Raw genomic sequence first — 21210 nt, 5'->3', positions numbered from 1 at the left:
AGTTCTTTGCATCCATTAGAGAGGGTCAAAATAATGATGTGTCTGCAAGGACTTGGGGAAAGAAGTGACAAAGACATTAGAATGAAATGATAAGAGCGATATGTGGTACATTTACATAGAGCTTTCCCTTTTTATTTTTCACTTCTTTAGGAGTAGCGTGACCCGGCAGCCACATCCACTTTATCCCCATAAAGCAGCGTGTGGGTCGCAGGAATGCTGAAAATGGATCACTGGGCCAACCTGTTTAAATAAAAATGTGGTGTTCTGTGGTCCTTTCCCAAACGTGGCAAGATGTTCTGTGATTTTGTTCAAAAGAAAAGTGGGATGTTCTGTTCACAGTGCGCAATTTGTAGGAAGTGGCATGACAAAGAGGATCTCTCGATGTAGCCAACATCGAGTGCACATGTTGGCACTCAGGAGGAAAAGCTTAGTGTTGCCTGATACAATTCAAGTTTACGTGCACTTTACGAAAAGAAAAGATATGGGGGGGTGGATTTTTAAATGTACAGTAAATCCTGTTTAGATTGCGAGTGTACAAAAGAACAAAGAACAACACAGCATGGGAAACAGGCCCTTTGGCCCAACGAGCCCACGCCGCCATTTTAACAGTGGAGTAGTGGAGGTACTGCAGCTTGCCTGGTCAGTGAGGGGTGGCCATGTTATAAAAGTGGGTCGCTGGACAAAGAATTTGCAAACTACTGCTGTAATGAACAGTAGTGATGTGGGAAGTGGTTATTAGAAGGATTTCCCTCTTAGGCACTCTAGAGTAACGACGTGCAATGTTCTTATAATAAGCCTGGTGTGCAAAGATAAGGAGTGGAGAGAACCTTGCAGTCACTGAGTCCAGACCTGCCTGCAGAATACAACACGGTAGCCTCCCTGGTGGATGATAGTGTTGAGGTACATTGTGTCTCTGACAACTCGACAGAATCCATTGACTGCCTGTGGTGGAACCCAGCTTGCCTGAAACCCTTTTATTCTTCTGGTTCTTCCTCCAACAAATAGAGCGGGTGTTTTGATTAGGATATCCACGTTAGCAAACGGGTTTGTGCTCAAACTCATGACTGCAAAACCATTTCACTCTCTCAAGGTTAAATAAAGTAAAAGCTGCATCCTAGACTGTCTGTTGCAGCACAACAGTACTTGTGTAACTTCACTGAAATGACAGTACTGGAAATGCCACACTGATGCTTGTCGCTGAATAATCGGTCTTTGTCGTTCTGCTGTAGGTTCCTCTTAACCCAACCAATGATGAGAAGCAGAATGCTTCATTAACGCAGAAATCAACCTTGGCGAGTGGTAAGTTACTGTGTAGGAATTAGTAAAACACTTGAATCTTTGACTTAGTTTATACGTATGCCATCGTACTTAATTTCTTAGTTGAAGGTGGTTTAGAGGAGGTTTACTAGATTGCTTTCTAGAATAAGCAGATTGACGTGAGGAAAGATTAGAGAAACCGAGCTTGTTTCTACTTGAGTTTAAGAGAGAGTTTTGATTGCAATGTGCAAGATTTCACATAGTATTGACAAGGTGAACGTGGAAAGGAAATATCTTCCTGTGGAGTCCAGAATTAGGGGGCACTGTTTTAAAATTAAGAGTCACCCTTGTAGAACTGAGATGAGGATTTCTTTCTCTTGGAGGGTTTGAGACTTTGGAACACTCTGTCTCAGAAGGTGATGAGACGGGATCATTGAATGTTTTTACATGGAGGTAGATTCTTGTTAGCAAGGAGTTCAAAGGTGATTAGGAGTAGATGGAATTCAAAACAGAAACATATCAGACGTGATATTTTTTAATGGCAGAGCAGAATCAAGAGATCTACTTCTGTTTTTCCACATGTCTATAATGTATAAACCCCAGAATTTATCTTAAATATTTGTTCTATTTTAACTTCTTTAAATTCCCTTGCCTCTATCCACAGGAAGAAATTTCCTTTCCACGTTCACCTTGTCAATACTACGTGAAATCTTGCACATTGCAATCAAAACTCTCTCTTTTAAACTCAAGTAGAAACAAGCTCGGTTTCTCTAATCTTTATTATCCTTTGCTAAAATTAATCTCTCCCTTTCTTCAAATACTTGTAGCTTCCCTTGAGAGTACACAAATTGCAAGCTGCTTGATGGACTTTGAGTTGCAAATGGAGGATCTGCAAAAATCACTGGCTGAAAGGTAATAACTCCTTTTAAGAACATAAGAACATAAGAAATAGGAGCAGGAGTAGGCCATCTAGCCCTTCGAGCCTGCCCCGCCATTCAATAAGATCATGGCTGATCTGTCGTGGCTCAGTTCCACATTCCCGCCCTCTCCCCATAACCCTTAATCCCCTCGCTTATCAAAAACCCATCAACCCGCGTCTTAAAAATATTTAGCAAGGCAGCCTCCACCACCTCAACGGGCAGAGAATTCCAGAGATTCACCACCCTTTGAGTGAAGAAGTTCCTCCTCAACTCCGTTCTAAACCGCCCCCCCTTTATCTTGAGGCTGTGCCCCCTAGCCCTACTGTCCTTTCTGAGCGGGAAGAGTCTCTCCATCTCTATCCTATCCATCCCATTCATCATCTTATACGTCTCAATGAGATCTCCCCTCATTCTTCTAAACTCTAACGAGTACAAACCTAGTTTATTCAGCCTCTCCTCATAGCTCAACCCCCTCAACTCCGGTATCAGCCTAGTAAACCTCCTCTGCACTCCCTCCAAGGCCAAAATATCCTTGCGTAAGTACGGCGCCCAAAACTGCACACAGTACTCCAACTGCAGCCTCACCAATGCCCTATACAGCCGCAGCAGGACCTCCCTACTTTTATATTCAATCCCCCTCGCTATGAAGGCCAGCATCCCATTCGCCTTCCTAACCACCTGCTGCACCTGCAGGCTGGGTTTTTGCGACTCATGCACAAGGACCCCGAGGTTCCTCTGCACCGTCGCCTGCTGCAGTTTTTCGCCACGTAAGTAATAGTCCTTCCTACCATTATTCCTACCAAAGTGGACCACCTCGCACTTGCCAACATTAAATTCCATTTGCCATTTCCTGGCCCATTCGCCCAGCCTATCTAGATCCTTCTGCAGATTCTCCACACCCTCTGTGCAATTTGCCGTTCCACCAATCTTGGTGTCATCAGCAAATTTCGACACCATACACTCGGTTCCCTCCTCCAGATCATCTATATAAATGGTAAATAGCTGAGGCCCCAGCACCGACCCCTGGGGCACTCCACTAGTCACCAACCGCCAATCCGAATAGCACCCATTAACCCCCACTCTCTGCCTCCTATTTGACAACCAATCCTCTATCCACGCTAACACCCTACCCCCAACTCCATGTCCCCTGACCTTCTGCAATAACCTCTTGTGAGGTACCTTGTCAAACGCCTTCTGAAAATCAAGAAAGACCACATCCACCGGCTCTCCTCTATCCACCGCCCTAGACACATCCTCATAGAACTCCAATAAATTTGTCAGACACGGATACAAGCAACTTTGAAATGCATCATGTTTGGTTGAACTCATTCCCCCTCATGGACTTGGCAGTAAATTAAGGGAGATACAAGGGCCGGTCGGTTGACTTTTAGTCTCAAGTTCCACATTGGTACAAAGAGGACAAACTACTAAACCCTGACTAAAGGTAGTTGGTTGGTTGACTTGCAGAGATTCTTGCATGTTACTGTTGGGTTCACGTTTACTCAATATTCCCACCTTTAATTTTGAATGGAACAGAAAAAAATAAGAAGGGGTTGAAGCCAGCTTCAAATAGATGTGTTATTGAGGGCTCGGATTCTTCCCATTTACCGCCCAGTAATTCTGCTACCCAAGCAAGGTGGTTGAGGCGGACAAATTTTATTTATCTTCGTGACTCTCAATGAAGAAGATGGTTTAAAAAACCTTTTCTCCTGTAATTCTTACGAAAGCAAAATGTGCCATCTGACAGACTGGAGTGATCATATTAAAGTTTTCACTCCGTCACAGATGTTGTAATTGACTGGCTGTGACATTTTCTTGGTTTGCCTACAAGATATTCTTTGGGCTTGAGCATTTTAACCTCTTCCATAAGTGAACCTCACATCTTCTGTGACCAAGAATGCACTATTCACCGCTTATCTTTAGTTAAACAATTTAACATAAAACTCTGCTGCATATGTCAATATCTAGCATCAGATATACCATCATGTGTGTTTTTCATAGAATCCCTACGGTGCAGGAGGACGACATTTGACCCATCGAGTCTGCACTGACCACATGCCCTATCCCTATAACTCCATGCATTTTTACCCTAACTCGTCCCCCTGACACTAACGGTCAATTCCACCTAAACTGCACATCGTTGGACAGTGGGTGGAAACCGGAGCACCCGGAGGAAACACGGGGAGAATGTGCAAACTCCACACCGACAGCGACCCGTGGTCGGAATCAAACCTGGGTCCCTGGCCCTGAGACAGCAGTGCTAATCACTGTGCCACCCTGTCTCGACAGAAAGCAGATTGAAATTCACTCTGGTGAGATTCAAACCACAAATTAATTTGTTTTTCAAAAAAATACAACATTTTCAATGCATGATTTGTTAATTTCCTATGGGCTTCACATTATGAATATGAAAATGTAACCTAACTGATGCCCAAGGCGTATGCCAATCCACTTTAACGAAAACACATTTATATAACCAGAGTTTTGCTTTACTTGTTGCTTTTGATGTTTGAATAGACCTGGTTTCTTCAATATCCTAATGTGATACTAATTCAAATGCAGTTGCAGCTTAAGACTATGCTGTTTAATGTTTTCTCGGAATTAAAATTTATAAGTAAATACAGCAGAGGAGGCCATTCAGCCCACTGATTCTATGATGATTGAAAGTTATGCAGTTAATCCTGTTCCTATGTTCATTTTTCAGTCATGCAATTTTTCCTTTAAATGTACAATTCACTTTTGAATATTAATATTAAATTTGCTTCAACCAGTGCATTCTAGATCACAACTGGCTGCATTAAAAAATCTAATTTCCTCTCGGAACTTTTGCCATTCATGTTAAATCTGTCCTGTGGTTACCAACCCTCCTGCGACAGCAAACAGTTTCTCCTTATTCACTATCAAAACTGATCAGAATTGTAAACACTTGTTAACTATTGGAAGCAGACCAATCCTAGTTTCTCTAATCTCCACACATAACAATGTCCCTCATCCCTGACATCTAGTAAATCTCCTCTGAACTCTCTTCAAGACCATGACATTCTTCCTGAAGTATGGCTTTCAGAATTCAACTAATTTAAAGAATTTGGGTGCATCGCAACACAAGACAAACCTTAACAAAAGTAGACAGAAGTACCAGAGTTAAAGAGGCTATTATCACATAGCTCACCAACAGCAGAGGACTGGAAAGGTTCCTGCCATTCAAGCTAGGATCACTGTATCTATGAGGGTACAGGGAACAATAGAGCACAGGAACAGGCCCTTCGGCCTTCCAAGCCTGCGCCGCTCATGCGCCCAATTAGACCATTCATTTGTATCCCTCTATTCCCAGTCTGTTCATGTGGCTATTTAGATAAGTCTTAAACAATCCCAGCGTGTCCGCCTCACCACATTGCTTGGGTAGCAGAATTACTGGGCAGTAAATGGGGAGAATTTGAGTCTCGATAACACATCTATTTTTCTAAATTCCATTAACAAGCCAGAAAGCTTGACTAGTCATTAAGACTTTCCATGAGACCTGCAGACCTGCCTGCCTCAGAAAGCAGAAATTGGGTACTTCCGTTAAGGCAGAGCCATCCCAGTGCTCTGTCAGTTTTGGTGCAGCACAGGTAACGTCCTGGACACAGGTTGTCCACAAATTTTGAGCCTCAGCAAGTGCATGGTGTATGGAGATTGGGGAAAATATAGACAGCCTGAGAGAGTGAGTTTTATTTTCTAATGAATCATCAAGAAACACATTGGTCCCACTCAACACCTTTTAAGATTGTAACACCATTCAATTTGTCTTTGATTTCTGAATATCTTCACACTTTTTGTAAATCTTGTAGCTATGCTGTCTGACCAAACATCTGTAAATAACAGCTGAAGTTGGCTTCAGCCCGTTCTTATTCTCTTCTGTTCCATTCAAAACTAAAGGTGGGAATATTGACTAAACATGAACCCAACAGTAACGTGCAAGGATCTCTGCAAGTCAACCAACTAGCTACCTTTAGTCAGGGTTTAATAGTTTGTCCTCTGAACCAATGTGAAACGTGAGACTAAAAGACAACTGACAGCTGTAACATATCAGATAGAGGGAAATTGCAGCAAACTGAAAAAAGCTCAGTAAAAAATGAGACATTGAAAACCTGAATGTCAGTTAGAACTACAGATTGAAAGCCCGGTGTATACCTCGGTGAGATTACTGGTTGCTTATAAACTGAATATGCAACGTTCTTCACTTCCTATGGTAGATATTTTAGCACATTGCTATTTTGTTTAAATTCACCTTACTCTCTCCACCATCTACTCCCATGTCCATTCTCCAACCAAGGCAAATTCAATCTGAACCTCAGTGATTTGTGGCTCTGTCACTTGATCTTATTTGAGAGAGTCACCCCAGGAAAGTGTAGCCATGCTATTTTTTTTAAAAGGCTGGAGGGCATTGTTCATAAGTCTAACTGGCTAAGTGCAAATAATGGCCCAGCAATTTTCTGAATGCTCACCTCTCTGATGGTACAAGGATAAACACAGTAAGAAGTCTCACGACACCAGGTTAAAGTCCAACAAGTTTATTTGATAGTAAACCCACAAGCTTTCGGAATGCTGTTCCTTCATCAGGTAAGCGGAAAGTCCTGATCAGAGAAGGGCCTATAAAGGCACACACAGTTAACAAAATACTGATCAGAATGCGAGTCTTTAGAACTTTGCACACACCTGATGAAGGAACAGCGTTCTGAAAGCTTGTGGGTTTACTATCAAATAAACTTATTGGATTTTAACCTGGTGTTGTGAGACTTCTTACTGTGTTCACCGCCGTCCAATGCCGGCATCTCCACATCATGGATACAAGGATAACCATACAATGTTCCCAATGGAACAAGCTCCAAGCAGTCACACCAGACGATAAGTAAGATGGAGTAAAGGTTCAATGTATCAGAACTGCCCAATAAATATCTAATTGGCTTTAGAATTCAGTCAAACGGAGTCTCAGGACTTCATTGTGAAGTAATTTCTATTCAGGAATAAGATTGGAAACTTACTGTCAGAAACTAATTTCCCTAAAAGATGTGTTAGAATTAGCTTTGCAAGATAGTTCTTTACTTACTGTGTGTTGTGCTCTTGACTCAGGTTTAGTCTGGTAAAGAATCTGATGGAGTCCTTACCGAAAAAGTTGCCATTCAGACCTTCACGTGAGTAATTGTTTTAGATTTTCCTGTATCCTCAGGCCCTTTTGAACTGTAGGCAATAAAGTCATAGGAATTTTACTGGCATGCCATGGGTCCTGCTGCCTGGACCAAATGCAGGTCCTGAACTCACACTGGTGAATGGTGGGATTGCAGAAGGGATTTTGCTGGCAGCAGATAATTATGAGGCCATCACTGGGATTGCTGTTCCATTAAGGATGACAGCTAGCCTGCCTGTCTCTCTGAGCTATCAGCATAATCAGAGAACCAGCAGTGTCCCAACAGATGTGCATCTGCTGAAGTTGCACAGAGAGGGCATGTCTGCTTTTAAATCATGTATATAAAAACACATTTTACACCTTGAAAGTTCACTCAACAGCAAAATAGGAAAAAAGAAAAGCTGAATCGTTTATATAGCATCTTTCATGTTGTCAGGTGTCCCAAAAGCACCTCTGATTTCACTTATTACCCTCATGTATTAACATACAGTGAAAAGTATTGTTTCTTGCACACTATACAAAGCATACCGTTCATAGAGAAGGGAAAGAGAGGGTGCAGAATGTACTGTTACAATCATAGCTAGAGAAAGATCAACTTAATGCAAGGTGGATCCATTCAAAAGTCTGACGGCAGCAGGGAAGAAGCTGTTCTTGAATCAGTTGGTTCATGACCTTTGTATCTTTTTCCCAACCAAAGAAGGTGGAAGAGAGAATGTCTGGACTGTGTGGGGTCCTTGATTATGCTGGCTGCTTTGCTGAAGCAGCAGGATGTGTAGACAGAGTCAATGGATGGGAGGCTGGTTTGCATAGTTTACAGCTAGTTTTTGGAAGTGTAGACACTGTCGTAATGTAGTGGTGAAAAATGGCAACCGATTTGCACATACTATCCGGCATAAAGCAACGCGACAATAACCAAATAAGTTTGTAATGTTGAGGGATAAATATTGACCAAGACAATTTCTTCATTTGCATTTTTTCAAATAGTTTAGATCCTACGAGAGCAAATAAGGCCTCAGTTTAACATCTCATCCAAAAGACAGTACTTGTTCAGTATTCACTGAAATGTTGGGTCTAGAGTGAGGTTTGAACCCACAACTTTGCAACTCAAAAGGCAAGAGTACTACTACTGAGCCACGATTTATATCTTCAAGGCTCTGATGATGTTGATCAGAACAGCAGAAGTCCCTGCTCTTCAAATGATGCTGTGCATTTATTTAATATGCACCTGAACCACTGGAACAAGCAGACGTGCAAATTGGTTTCAGTTATCAATGCAGCACTCAAGTGGCAACCTGGCTTTATTCAAGTTCTGGATCAGGTCTTGGACCTTTGATGCAGAGGTGAGAATGTTCCCAAGTGACCACAAGCTAGGAGGCACAGAAATCTGTTTTAAATTTCAGAACATATTTTAGTATTATTAGGTGGAGCTTGTTACTGATGCAACTGTGAGAAAATGTAGCAGAAATTATTCTCTCAATCTGTTTTGGAGCTTAAATTACACAATTGGTTTTTAAAAATGGTTAAGGATAATGGAAGATGAATAATTTTGAACAAAGCAGGGTTAAAACTGAAATTTGTCTTTCCTCCTATTAGACACCAATCACTCGCTACACTGGTTGTTGCAGATTTAGCTCAACTTGGAAGCTGCCTTTTCAACAGGCAAACCCATGAAGGCAGAGAGCTCAAGCTGTTTATCAGAATAGCATGGTGGCTATTGTCACTGCCTCATAGTACCAGGGACCTGGGTTTGATTCCAGCTTTTGAAAATTGTGTGGCATTTGCACACTCTCCTGTATCTGCGTGGGTTTCCTCCACAGTCCAAAAATGTGCAGGTTAGGTGGATCAGCTATGCTAAATTGCGCTTCAGTGTCCTGTAGGTTACAGAATTGTGGAGTTATTTGGATTGGTGGCCTATGCACCTACCAGCACGTCTTTGGACTGTGGGAAGAAACCAAGGCAGACATAAGGGGAATGTGCAGACAGTGACCCAAGCCAGGAATCGAACCTGGGTCCCAGGTGTTCAGGCAGTAGTGCTTACCACTGTGCCATCCCACTTGGGTGTCCTGTTTTTTTCTACATCTTCTGAAGCAATGGTGTTTAATGGATACCAGAGAAAATAGTAGAGCATAGTCTGATAAATGTTTTCATTAAAAACATTATTACCTGTATATCATTCAGAGCTTGCCATAATACTGTATTTGTATGAACCCACAGGTGCAATATCGAGAAGATTGACCTCAGTGATCAGCTCTGGATCTCACCCACAAACAAGCTGCAAGCGGTAAGGGAGCAATGTATGAAGAATAATGATTTAGTACGAATTAGATTATTTCCCTGGGCAAGCTTTTTAATTGCTCCTGGCTCACCCTTCTTTTACAGTACCCTGCTTGGATAGACATCTCATTTGCTGTTAAATACTTTAGTGGAGGCATTATTCAGTGCCCCTAGTGTGACTCCATAAAGTAACCATAGAATTGCATTGTTAAAAGGACAAAAGGTTTAGTTAAAGCAGTTCATCGTGTTCAAATCAACAAACGCGTATTCTACAACTTGTAGTTGTATAGCACCTTTAATGTAAAAGGATCCAAAGTGCTTCACAGAATGTTACAAAACCTAATGTGACAATGAACATAAGAAATAGGAGCAGGAGTAGGCCATCTAGCCCTTCGAGCCTGCCCCGCCATTCAATAAGATCATGGCTGATCTGTCGTGGCTCAGTTCCACATTCCCGCCCTCTCCCCATAACCCTTAATCCCTTTTCTTATCAAAAACCCATCAACCCGCGTCTTAAAAATATTTAGTGAGGTAGCCTCCACCACTTCAACGGGCAGAGAATTCCAGAGATTCACCACCCTTTGAGTGAAGAAATTCTTCCTCAACTCCGTTCTAAACTGTCCCCCCCTTTATCTTGAGGCTGTGCCCCCTAGTCCTACTGTCCTTTCTGAGCGGGAAGAGTCTCTCCACCTCTATCCTATCCATCCCATTCATCATCTTATACGTCTCAATGAGATCTCCCCTCATTCTCCTAAACTCTAACGAGTACAAGCCTAGTTTATTCAGCCTCGCCTCATAGCTCAACCCCCTCAACTCCGGTATCAGCTTAGTAAACCTCCTCTGCACTCCCTCCAAGGCCAAAATATCCTTGTGTAAGTACGGCGCCCAAAACTGCACACAGTACTCCAGCTGCGGCCTCACCAATGCCCTATATAGCCGCAGCAAGACATCCCTACTTTGATATTCAATCCCCCTCGCTATGAAGGCCAGCATCCCATTCGCCTTCCTGACCACCTGCTGCACCTACAAGCTGGGTTTTTGCGACTCATGCACAAGGACCCCGAGGTCCCTCTGCACCGTCGCCTGCTGCAGTTTTTCTCCACGTAAGTAATAATCCTTCCTACCATTATTCCTACCAAAGTGGACCACCTCGCACTTGCCAACATTAAATTCCATTTGCCAGTTCCTGGCCCATTCGCCCAGCCTACCTAGATTCTTCTGCAGACTCTCCACACCCTCCGCGCAATTTGCCGTTCCACCAATCTTGGTGTCATCAGCAAATTTTGACACCATACACTCGGTTCCCTCCTCCAGATCATCTATATAAATGGTAAATAGCTGAGGCCCCAGCACCGACCCCTGGGGCACTCCACTAGTCACCAACCGCCAATCCGAATAGCACCCATTGACCCCCACTCTCTGCCTCCTATTTGACAACCAATCCTCTATCCATGCTAACACCCTACCCCCAACTCCATGTCCCCTGACCTTCTGCAATAACCTCTTGTGAGGCACCTTGTCAAACGACTTCTGAAAATCAAGACAGACCACATCCACCGGCTCTCCTCTATCCACCGCCCTAGACACATCCTCATAGAACTCCAGTAAATTTGTCAGACACGACTTCCCCTTAATGAAACTGTGCTGCGTCTGCTCTATCAAGCAATTCCCCTCAAGATGCCTCGCTATTTTCTCCTTGATCACGGATTCTAACATTTTACCTACAACACACTAAACTAACCGGCCTATAATTCCCCGCCTTTTGCCTGGCACCCTTCTTAAACAACGGCGTAACATTAGCCGCTTTCCAATCTTCCGGCACTTCCCCGGAATCCAGCGACGTCTGGAAAATAACCACCAAGGCATCCACTATCACCTCCGCCATTTCTTTCAGTACCCTCGGATGCATTCCATCCGGTCCTGGGGACTTGTCCACAATCAGCCCCTCCAGTCTGTCGAGCACCACCTCTCTAGTAACAGTAATGTCATTGAGACCCTCCAGTCCTACCACCTTTCCATCTCTAACACCCGGCAAATTATTCACGTCCTCCTCCGTGAAGACCGAAACAAAAAAGTTATTCAAGACCTCAGCCATTTCCCCATCCCCTACCACTAAGTCCCCCTTCTCATCCTCTAAGGGTCCAACGTTCACCCTAGCCAGCCTCTTCCTTTTTATATACTTATAAAAACTCTTGCTATCCTTTTTTTATATTAAGCGCTAGCCCAGCTTCATAGTTTCTCCTACCCTTCTTTATCAACTTCTTTGTCAATCTTTGTTGACATTTAAACCTCTCCCAATCCTCTTCTCGCCCACTACTCTTAGCTACTCTAAACGCCTCCGCTTTTAACACTTTCCTTCACCTCCTTCGTTATCCACGGCTTATTACCTCTCCTCCTACGGTCCTTTTTGACCATCGGAATAAATTTCTGCTGAGCACCAAGAAAGATCTCCTTAAAGATCCTCCACTGCTCCTCAGCAGACCTACCTTCCAACGCGCTCCCCCAGTCCACATTCGCCAATTCCTCTCTCATCCTACTGTACTCCCCCCTGTTCAAACAAAGGACGTGTGTCCGGGAACCCACTTTGTCCTCCTCCATCTGCACCAGAAACTCTATGGCAACTTTATAGATAAAGGATATCAGAGCAGATGACTAAAGAGGGAATATCCTAAAGGAAAAGGAGGTAGATAGTTTGAGAACTTTGTGAAGGAATTTCAGAGTGTAGGATCTTGGCAGCATGAAGGCACAATCTTGGAGTGATGAAAATTGGGGTGTTCAAGAGGCCATAATTAGGGGAAATGCAGGAATATGGGAGAGCTGTGGGGGCTTAAAGATTACAAAACCATTGAGGGATTTGAAAATAAGCATGAGAATTTTAAAACTTTGTTGTTAACCATGATGCACTGTTGGTCATTAAGCACATGGTAAATGGGACTTGGTATGAATAAGGATGTGGATGGCAGAGTTTCAGATTTTGTTACCTTAATTTTACGGCTGACTTTAGGCTGGAATTCTTTGTAGCCCAACAGTTGAAAAAAAATGGCATGGATGAGCATTTCAGAAGCAGATATGCTAACACAGGGACAGAGTTAGGCATTGTTACAGAGCAGAAAATATAGACTCTTAGTGATAAGAACAAAAAAAATTACAGCACAGAAACAGGCTCTTCAGCCCTCCAAGTCTGCACCAGCTATGCTACCTGACTGAACTAAACCCCTTACTTTTCTGGGGACCACATCCCTCTATTCCCTTCCTATTCATGTATTTATCAAGATGCCCCTTTAAAAGTCACTACTGTATCTGCTTCCACTATCTTCCCCGGCAGCAAGTTCCAGGCAGCTACCATCCTCTGTAAAAAATTTGTCTCATACATCTCTGTTAAACCAATGCCCCCCTAGTAATTGAGTCTTCCACTCTTCAAAGAAACTTCTGACTATCCACTCTGTCCACACCCCCCCCCCCCCCCCCCCCATAATCTTGTAGACTTCTATCAAATCGCCCCTCAACCTCCGTCATTCCAATGAGAACAAATCAAGTTTCTTCATGGCTAATACCCTCAATACCAGGCAGCATCCTGTTAAATATTTTCTGTACCCTCTCCAAAGTCTCCACATTCTTCTGGTAGTGTGGCAACTAGAATTAAACACTACATTTCAACTGCAGCCTAACTAAGGTTCAATAAAGCTACAACATGACTTGCCTATTTCTGACTACATAGAAATAGTTGGAATCTTGAGATCAAAAATGACATCAAGGTTAATTAAGTGTACTCTTAAAACAGAAAATGCAGGAAAAATTGAGCAGGTTTGGCAGCAACTGTGGAGAGAGAAACAGTTAGAGGTTTACAGCATGAAAACAGGCTTTTCGGCTCAACTTAACCTGCTGCCCTTTTAAACCCCATAAGCTAATCCCAATTGCCCACACTTGGCTCATATCCCTCTATACCCATGTAACTGTCTAAAATGCTTTTTAAAAGACAATTGTACCCACCTCTACTACCACCTTTGGCAGCTTGTTCCAGACACAATTGCCCCTCTGGACCCTTTTGTATCTCTCTCCTCTCACCTTAAACCTATGTCCTCTTGTTTTAGATGCCCCTACTTTTGGGAAAAGATATTGACTATCTAGCTGATCTATGCCCTTCGTTATTTTATAGACCTCTATAAGATCACCCCTCAGCCTTCTAAGCCCCAAGGAAAAAAGTTCCAGTCTCCCCAGCCTCTCCTTATAACTCAAACCATCAAGTCCTGGTAGCATCCTAGTAAATCTCTTCTGTACTCTTTCTAGTTTAATAATATCCTTTCTGTAATAGGGTGACCAGAATAGGGTGTACACAGTATTCCAAGTGTGGCCCTATTTTAAGTCCCTATGTTTTAAGTCCCTATGACTTCTTCAAAGTTGAAAAGAGGTAGAAATGTGATAGAGTTTATTCTGTTGAGGAGAGTGGCTAGAACTAGTGGAGGAAACAAGGTCAGGAATTGCTGAGAGCTCAGGAGAGATTGAACAAAAATGTGGACTCAAGACAAAGGGAGCGTTTAAGACTAAGGAAGGTGCTAATTGTGGTATAAAGGTTAGATAGAATATATTAATAGCAGGTTTTGAGCCAAGGTTTTTGACAGTGCAGCATTTCCTTAGTATTGTAACGGAGTATCAATCTAGATTTTTATGATCATGTCCCTAGAGTAAAGTTAACTTTCACAAAATACTACCACTGAACCACAGATGACATCACAGCAAACACTAACAGCCAGGGCCTATTTTATTAAAATCACAAATTCAGTCAAAGTCTGTACTTGCATGAGAGAAAGCTGTGCATACCATCATAATTGGATACCTTCATAAAAGGCAGAAGAGGATTACTTGTTTCTAAAAAAGGATGAATTGTAGTCTAAAGGAACAACAGACTGCACAAACTATGTGCAGTGTTGAAGCTAGGTGTACAGCAGTCATTTTGTAGAAACATACAACTTGGCAATTTCTGGACTCACCACATAGGAATACTGCAGTGAATAACTCACCTCCTGACTCCCCAAAGCTTATCCACAAGGCATAAGTCAGAAGTGTGATGGAATACTCCCCACTTGCCTGGATGGGTGCAGCTCCAACACCACTCAAGAAGCTTGACAACATCAGGGACAAAGCAGTCCACTTGATTGGCACCATGTCTACAAACATTCAATCCCTCTACCACAGATGCTCAGTAGCAACAGTGAATGCTATCTACAAGATGCACTGCAGCAATTTACAAAACATTCTTAAACAGCACCTTCCAAACCCACGACCACTTCCATCTGGAAGGACAAGAGCAACAGATAAATGGGAACACCACCACCTGCAGTTCATTAGTTTGTTTTTTTAATTAGTCACAAGTAAGGATTACATTAACGCTACAATGAAGTTACTGTGAAATCCCCCGAGTCGCTACAGGCCAGTGCCTGTTCAGGTCAATGCGTCTAACCAGCATGACTTTCAGAATGTGATAGGAAACCGGAGCACCTGGAGGAAACCCATGCAGATACAAGGAAAATGTGCAAGCCAGGAATTGAATCCGGGTGCCTGGCACTGTGAGGCAGCAATACTAACTAATGTGCTACCATGCCACCCCTGCAACTCCCTACAAGCCACTCACCATCCTGACTTGGAAATATATCCTACGCAGTCACTAGATCAAAATCCTGGAATTCCCTCCTTAACAGCTTTGTGGGTTAACCCACAACACATGGACTGCAGCGATTCAAGGCAGCAGCTCACCACTACAACGGCAATTAGGGATGGGTAATAAGTGTGGCCAGGTAGCGACGTTCATGTGCCACGAATGAATAAAAGAATTTCTCATGGTTGGATGTTCTCATTTTTAGCCTGCACCGAAGTTTTGGCATTACAAAGTGTATGACAGAGGCTGATCTCTGTTCTGTAGAAATCCACATATTAGTCAGGCAGAAAATAAATGAGGTTGACATTAATGGGAAGGAAGAAGGGAGGAGTACCATTGTAAATTCATAACCCATCGCTGCCAACACATGAAGAAGAAAGACTCTAGCTTTCTAAATAACCACAGATGCATGAAAATCATCCAAACATGGTTTTAATTATATACAAATTTAACAAAACAGGTTTTTGTTTTTACACACCGGTCATGAGCATTAACTTTTCCTAACAACATTCCAAGGGAGATTGGTGCACGCATACACCACCAGAGTGGTACAAAGTACCTTCCTGACAGTTATACTGCTGATCAAGGGGCCAACCAGAGACAATATAGGGAAGGCCACCTCCCCGCCCCCAGCTATTCAATTATCTTCCGCAGCTTGGTCCAGCAACAGCATTGCCACTAATTCTGTCAGATGTGCAACTCAACAGTAAGAGTTTGGGAAAGAGATGATTTCAAAAACAGTGACACAATTTACAAATGCAAACAAATAATGTACATCAACAGCAATCAAAATGAAAATTGGTCAGTAAAACTCTCAGTGAACAGCGGGACATAAAAGCACTCAAAATACTGACTGCACATAGGGAGTCAAGTACATTGATTGAAAAACCATCTTCTGTGATTTTGTTAGCATTAGTTCATATTCTGATTCAGCATAAACACCACTGAATGTGCCAGAAGTAATTTCACTTACCTTGAATTGACACAGATGCATTGCCATTTTTATCTTTAAAATCACAATCTCAAGTTACATAAACAAAACCATGCACTGTGCCATGGAAAACAAATGAGCTCATTTTCAAAGACGCTGCACAAGATCACCAAATTATCCAACACAACTCTCTGTAGTACATTACAACTTATAACAAAGCAATGGTTTTTCAAGTTATTTAAGGTACTTAACCTTGTACACCATTAATTGTGTGGATACTTGTTTCTCAAACAAACAGCCATCCAAGACAACAATGGAGATTTACTCCCCATTTCTTGCTGAACTTCACTCCTCTTCACAAACTACCTGAGGAAGAGGATTGCTCTCTTTTCCCAAAAAAGGCAGCCAGATGGCTTCAGGAAAGTCTGCAGTTGGAATTGTAGTCTGTAATGAGATGCCACCAAACTAAATTTTGCTTGGTTATATGCACCACAGCTTGTGAAGTTCAGAGGGTAGGCAAGCTGTGTCAAGGGTGCCCATGGGAAAACTGGGGAAAAAGATTCTGCTTAAAATGTTACTAATGTATGTAAAAAAAAAGTTAAAGAGGAACTTGTTGGCCAAACCATGACAGTAAACTCAAATTACATTTAATAAATAAAAATGAATATTTCTTCATTTTGTCTGGTTGTTTGTGGAGGAAGGAGAGAAAAAGTGTAACAATTCACATATTCGAAGTGATTTTCCAGTTTCTCAAACTCTAACACTATATTTTGTACCCACAATTCAATGAAACTAAAGTCTCAACAGAAGGAACAAACCAATCTCCAGTAGTATAAATTGGTATCAACAGCCAATTCTTCACCCTATTTTGTATTCCTCTTCTGGACTGCTTCTAGTGCAGATTTTGGCCAAATCAGAGTTGTGTTCAAGACAGTGATGTTCACCTGACAGTTAAAATGTGAACAGTGAGGTTCACATTTTAACTGTCTAACCTCCCTTTTTTATGCCATAGTGCCCACGATCTCATCTACTAGTAATCATGTTCACCACAAATTAAAATGCATTTTGGTAAAAAAGTTCATATTTTGAATGGTGAAAGGTTGGTTGATGCGGAAGAGACTGATTTAGGGACAAAGTTCCCTGGATGTTAAAGGATAAAAGACTCGCAATTATACAGCACATTTCAGTCACCAGATGTCTGAAAGCTCTTTAAAGCAAATGAAATATCTTTTTGTGAAGTGTAATCACCATTGTAATGCAGCAGCTAATTTGCACTTAGCAAATGCCCACAAACAGCAATGTGATAATGCCCAGATATTCTGTTTTTTTTTGTGATGTTGATTAAAGGATAAATATTGACCAGGACGCTATTAGAAGCTGCTGTGGAGAAGCTCATTAAAAATGTACAATAGGAGTGTTTTAATGGCAAGAGATAGAGTTGAGATGTAACAATGAATCTGTGTAAATCTCAGTTGGGAGCAGTAAATGCAGCTCCTGATTCACACAGTAAGCAAGGTACTGAGGCAATGTTGTGTCTGGTATGAGAAAATAGGAAAGGCTTGCAAATAGAGGAGATTATGGTGTGATTTGATAGGCATTTAAGGAATGAGACAGAAATGGTGTGTGCTTCAGTAATTAAAGGAATAAGAACAAGGAAACAATTAAAACAAAACAAATTAAATCTATTCCCAGAATGACCAACTGAAAAGCAGAAACCATAGGCTAGATTTTCACATTGGTGTTCAACACCAATCAAGTGTTGTATAAAAAGCAAAATCAAATGGAAGAATTCTATGCCAGTTAACCCACCAGTTTTCTTTTATTTGCATATTGGCCAGGTAGCGATTACAAATGTTTTGCCCACTTGTTAAGATTGTTATCTGAAAGAAAATCAGATAAAGGGAAAGGGACTACTGGTTGTGTTGGATGAGGAACACCAACATGCACTGTTGGATTGAAACACTAAAATTTGTGTGTTGTAATTTTCATGGTAAAATTCAAATCCTTCCACAGGTACTAGGGATTGTGAAAGACAATCCAGTCTCGAGAGAATAATGTTCTTTGGTTTTATTGGTTTAATTCTGTATTACCTAGTATTTACACTGCTGTTATTAGGGGATGATGCACATAACTGATCTGCTGCCAGTGGTAGATTGGTCACACACCTACAGGTGGAAGCTGAAAAGAAATTGCAATTCAGACTCTCTCCTCACCAGTGAGAACCATTGCATTAGCACAGTATGTTTTGCAAACAGGGCAAGAACCAAACCCTTCCCAAATTAACATCTAAAACAGTATGACGGTAGTCTGTGGCTGTGGAAACATCCAGCTCCAAATGGGGTTGAAGAAACATTGATTCCATTGCTGCTGTTGGAGAAGGATAGTTTTTCTTACTAAGTTATATCACAAAGATACAAATTAGCATTTTATACACTTGCTTTTCGCATCAATCTGTCTGGATCTTATTGTATTATTTTAAAGTCTGCAATTGTATTTAATTATAGTTGTAACTCTATCTATGCTCACATTTATAAACCATAGATAAGAGAATTCTCCCTCACATTGCGTGTAGCGAAGCTGTGAACCAATTCTTTGTATAAAAGTAGTTTACACATGTACACACAATGCACAAAGAAAATGCAATTGGCGTATTGTTGTACTTTGCCTTTTGAAATGGAAGTTGACTCCACATCTCTATAATACAACTGAGCTTTAGAGCTGGTCCTGTAATAATAATAATTAATAAATAATGTCTTTACAGTCGCTCCAGAATTGAAGAAGCCAGATCATTTGCTGCCCAGCACTTTGAGAAGTAGCCTGAGTGTCACGATGGAACATTTCATCAAAATCGCTTGTTTAGTTACAGCCAGGACAGAAGCAACAGAGAGCCAAAACACGAAGCCCAAGGAGAAAAGCAGTTGTTACTGGTCCAGACATTTGCAAGTAGCTTGTATGATGTATGACCAGTAAACCGATTTTTTCCATTTCAAAGTTTATTGGATGAAACCAGGTATATTGCTCATACCAGTTTCACCAGACTGGCAGAAACAGCCCGTACACAGCTTTGCTCTGTAAGCTGAAAGAAATTTTGCCCAACACTATATAAAAGATACAATCCCATTTACAAGTCTCTTGCTATTTCATCTCTTGTAACATCGATCTTTACCCAGATCAATCAGATCACTTACAACACAAAGACATTCGTGCTAAAAATAAACTGAATTTGACTACTACAAACCTATCCAAACCTGTGCCATTTTATACAAATCTAGTAGCTATAAACAAAGCTTTTTAGTCAGAAATGCAGACAGCATGTTGACCCCGCCTGGGGTGTGTTGTTAGAAGTCACGTCTGTGGTACAATTCTGGGTCATAGTACTTGGTAACCACAACTCTGTTGGCAAACTTTCGGCCTGTTAGTGCTTGCATTGCTTTTTGGCAGTCTAGAGGAGAGATGAATTCTACAAATATCTGTTCAGAAAAACAAAAAATTATTTGTTAAGCAAAATAAGGCTCAACAAAAAGCAAATCAGCACAGCAATAAAAACTCCCCTTGCTTCGAACCACAGGAAAAGGCCTGAGGATTGAATTGTCCATTTTTGTAGTTATCAGCTTCACCACTGAACAGCAAAGTCGATTTTCCCCAGTTTTAAGTGCACTTCCTATTGCTAACTGCAATTGTTGTGAGCATTAATGTCCACTTCATTTACTGAAGACTCAATCTTCATTCAAGAAGATTGAGACTTCCTGGTAATTTGTTTAGAATAGACAGCTTGCTGCACAAAGCATAAATAATTTTGTATGTTTGTTATTGGCTTTCTGCTCTTAGTTATGTTATTAGACTGGGGGTACAATCGGAATGGTGTTTGTTGTGGGGGTGGAGGAAAAACAGAAAGAGGCCAGTCATCGGGAACCTTATTTTCATCTACAACTAGAGTATGAACAGTCACAAGATCTACCCTCAATAATACAATGTACGTAGTTTCCAGCTACAGTTCTTCCACACCCTCTCCCCACATGGAAACCAAGAGCAGCAATATTAGCAACATAAGAGATATTAGCAACATAAACACAAATCCTTGTTGGCCAGAATTTATCAGCTAATCCAACTGGACAGCAGAGTTTATATTAATGATGTGATATTCTGGAAGCCTCAAATTCCTGATTTTGTTCGACCAATTTTTAACTAATGTTGAAGAAATCTTTGGTTTTGCTATCAGAGTCATCTCCAAATATAAATGGTTGAAATGCTACCACGAGGGAATTAACTAAATAAAAAATTAGGTTCCACAGATTCTGATCAAATACTGACTAAAACTTAACCATTTTCTCATAGCTTTGTTACACACCGAGCTGGCAAATGTAATAGAACGATTAAGTGGTTCAAACATTCAACTTCAACAGCAGCTCATCAATTAGAGATTTTAATCTGTTCTGACCTAACGCAGTCATTTACCTTGCCGCAGCCAGGCACTTCTAGCCCATCCAGTGGTCGTGGGATTTCAATGGATTTCACAGTCCCATATTTGCTACACTCCTCTCTAATGTCCTCCAGGATTTCCTCATACTCCTCATCGTCAATAAGTTCATCTGGTGACACCATATTTAACAGGCACAACACATCAGTGGGCATCCCTGTGTTCTGAGCTTGCATTGATGGAAGGCCCGGTACCTGCACAGTCACTGGTGTTTGGATAATGGCACTCTGTAACAGAGGAAAAAAATGGGATTTGTTGCAAATTAAATGCTTATCAGTTACTACCCCACAACATTACAGCTTTAAAAGGATGGGAATATAATCACGTTCCCCTACATCCTCAAAGGTTTGAACTAAGTCATCCTCGCGGCAGTTGATTATCACTGCTAACACTGGAGGAAAAACTACAAGTAATGAAAGAAAGGATGACAGGCACTAGAAAAAAAACCAACAGCATCCCATTGGTCAACAGCTTTGCTAATTGCCATACAGTCTAAACTAGCAACTATTTTGTGAAATAAAAACCCAACTGCAT

The 21210-nt window shown here is 41.6% G+C and overlaps 2 protein-coding genes across 2 annotated transcripts in view; one reads left to right on the top strand and one right to left on the bottom strand.

Annotated features, from left to right (window-relative positions):
• The window catches only part of LOC145356550 (uncharacterized), an 82588-nt gene extending 63518 nt beyond the window's left edge, over positions 1-19070 (top strand). The window contains exons 14-18 of the mRNA XM_080209312.1: positions 1230-1299; positions 2085-2169; positions 7287-7348; positions 9556-9622; positions 18961-19070. Coding sequence (XP_080065438.1) covers positions 1230-1299; positions 2085-2169; positions 7287-7348; positions 9556-9622; positions 18961-19015 — 339 coding nt within the window. The 3' untranslated portion in view covers positions 19016-19070. The remainder of the gene's footprint in view (positions 1-1229; positions 1300-2084; positions 2170-7286; positions 7349-9555; positions 9623-18960) is intronic.
• The window catches only part of LOC145356394 (splicing factor U2AF 65 kDa subunit-like), a 45458-nt gene continuing 39930 nt past the window's right edge, over positions 15683-21210 (bottom strand). The window contains exons 10-11 of the mRNA XM_080209084.1: positions 20655-20903; positions 15683-19669 (exon numbers count right to left, since the gene is read on the bottom strand). Coding sequence (XP_080065210.1) covers positions 19538-19669; positions 20655-20903 — 381 coding nt within the window. The 3' untranslated portion in view covers positions 15683-19537. The remainder of the gene's footprint in view (positions 19670-20654; positions 20904-21210) is intronic.

The sequence above is a fragment of the Carcharhinus amblyrhynchos genome, chromosome 21, assembly GCF_965287045.1.
Source record: "Carcharhinus amblyrhynchos chromosome 21, sCarAmb.v2.hapA, whole genome shotgun sequence".
NCBI classification, from domain to species: Eukaryota; Metazoa; Chordata; class Chondrichthyes; order Carcharhiniformes; family Carcharhinidae; genus Carcharhinus; species Carcharhinus amblyrhynchos.
The sequence above is the reverse complement of the archived record's forward strand: the minus strand, read 5'-3'. Positions and strand labels throughout refer to the sequence as shown.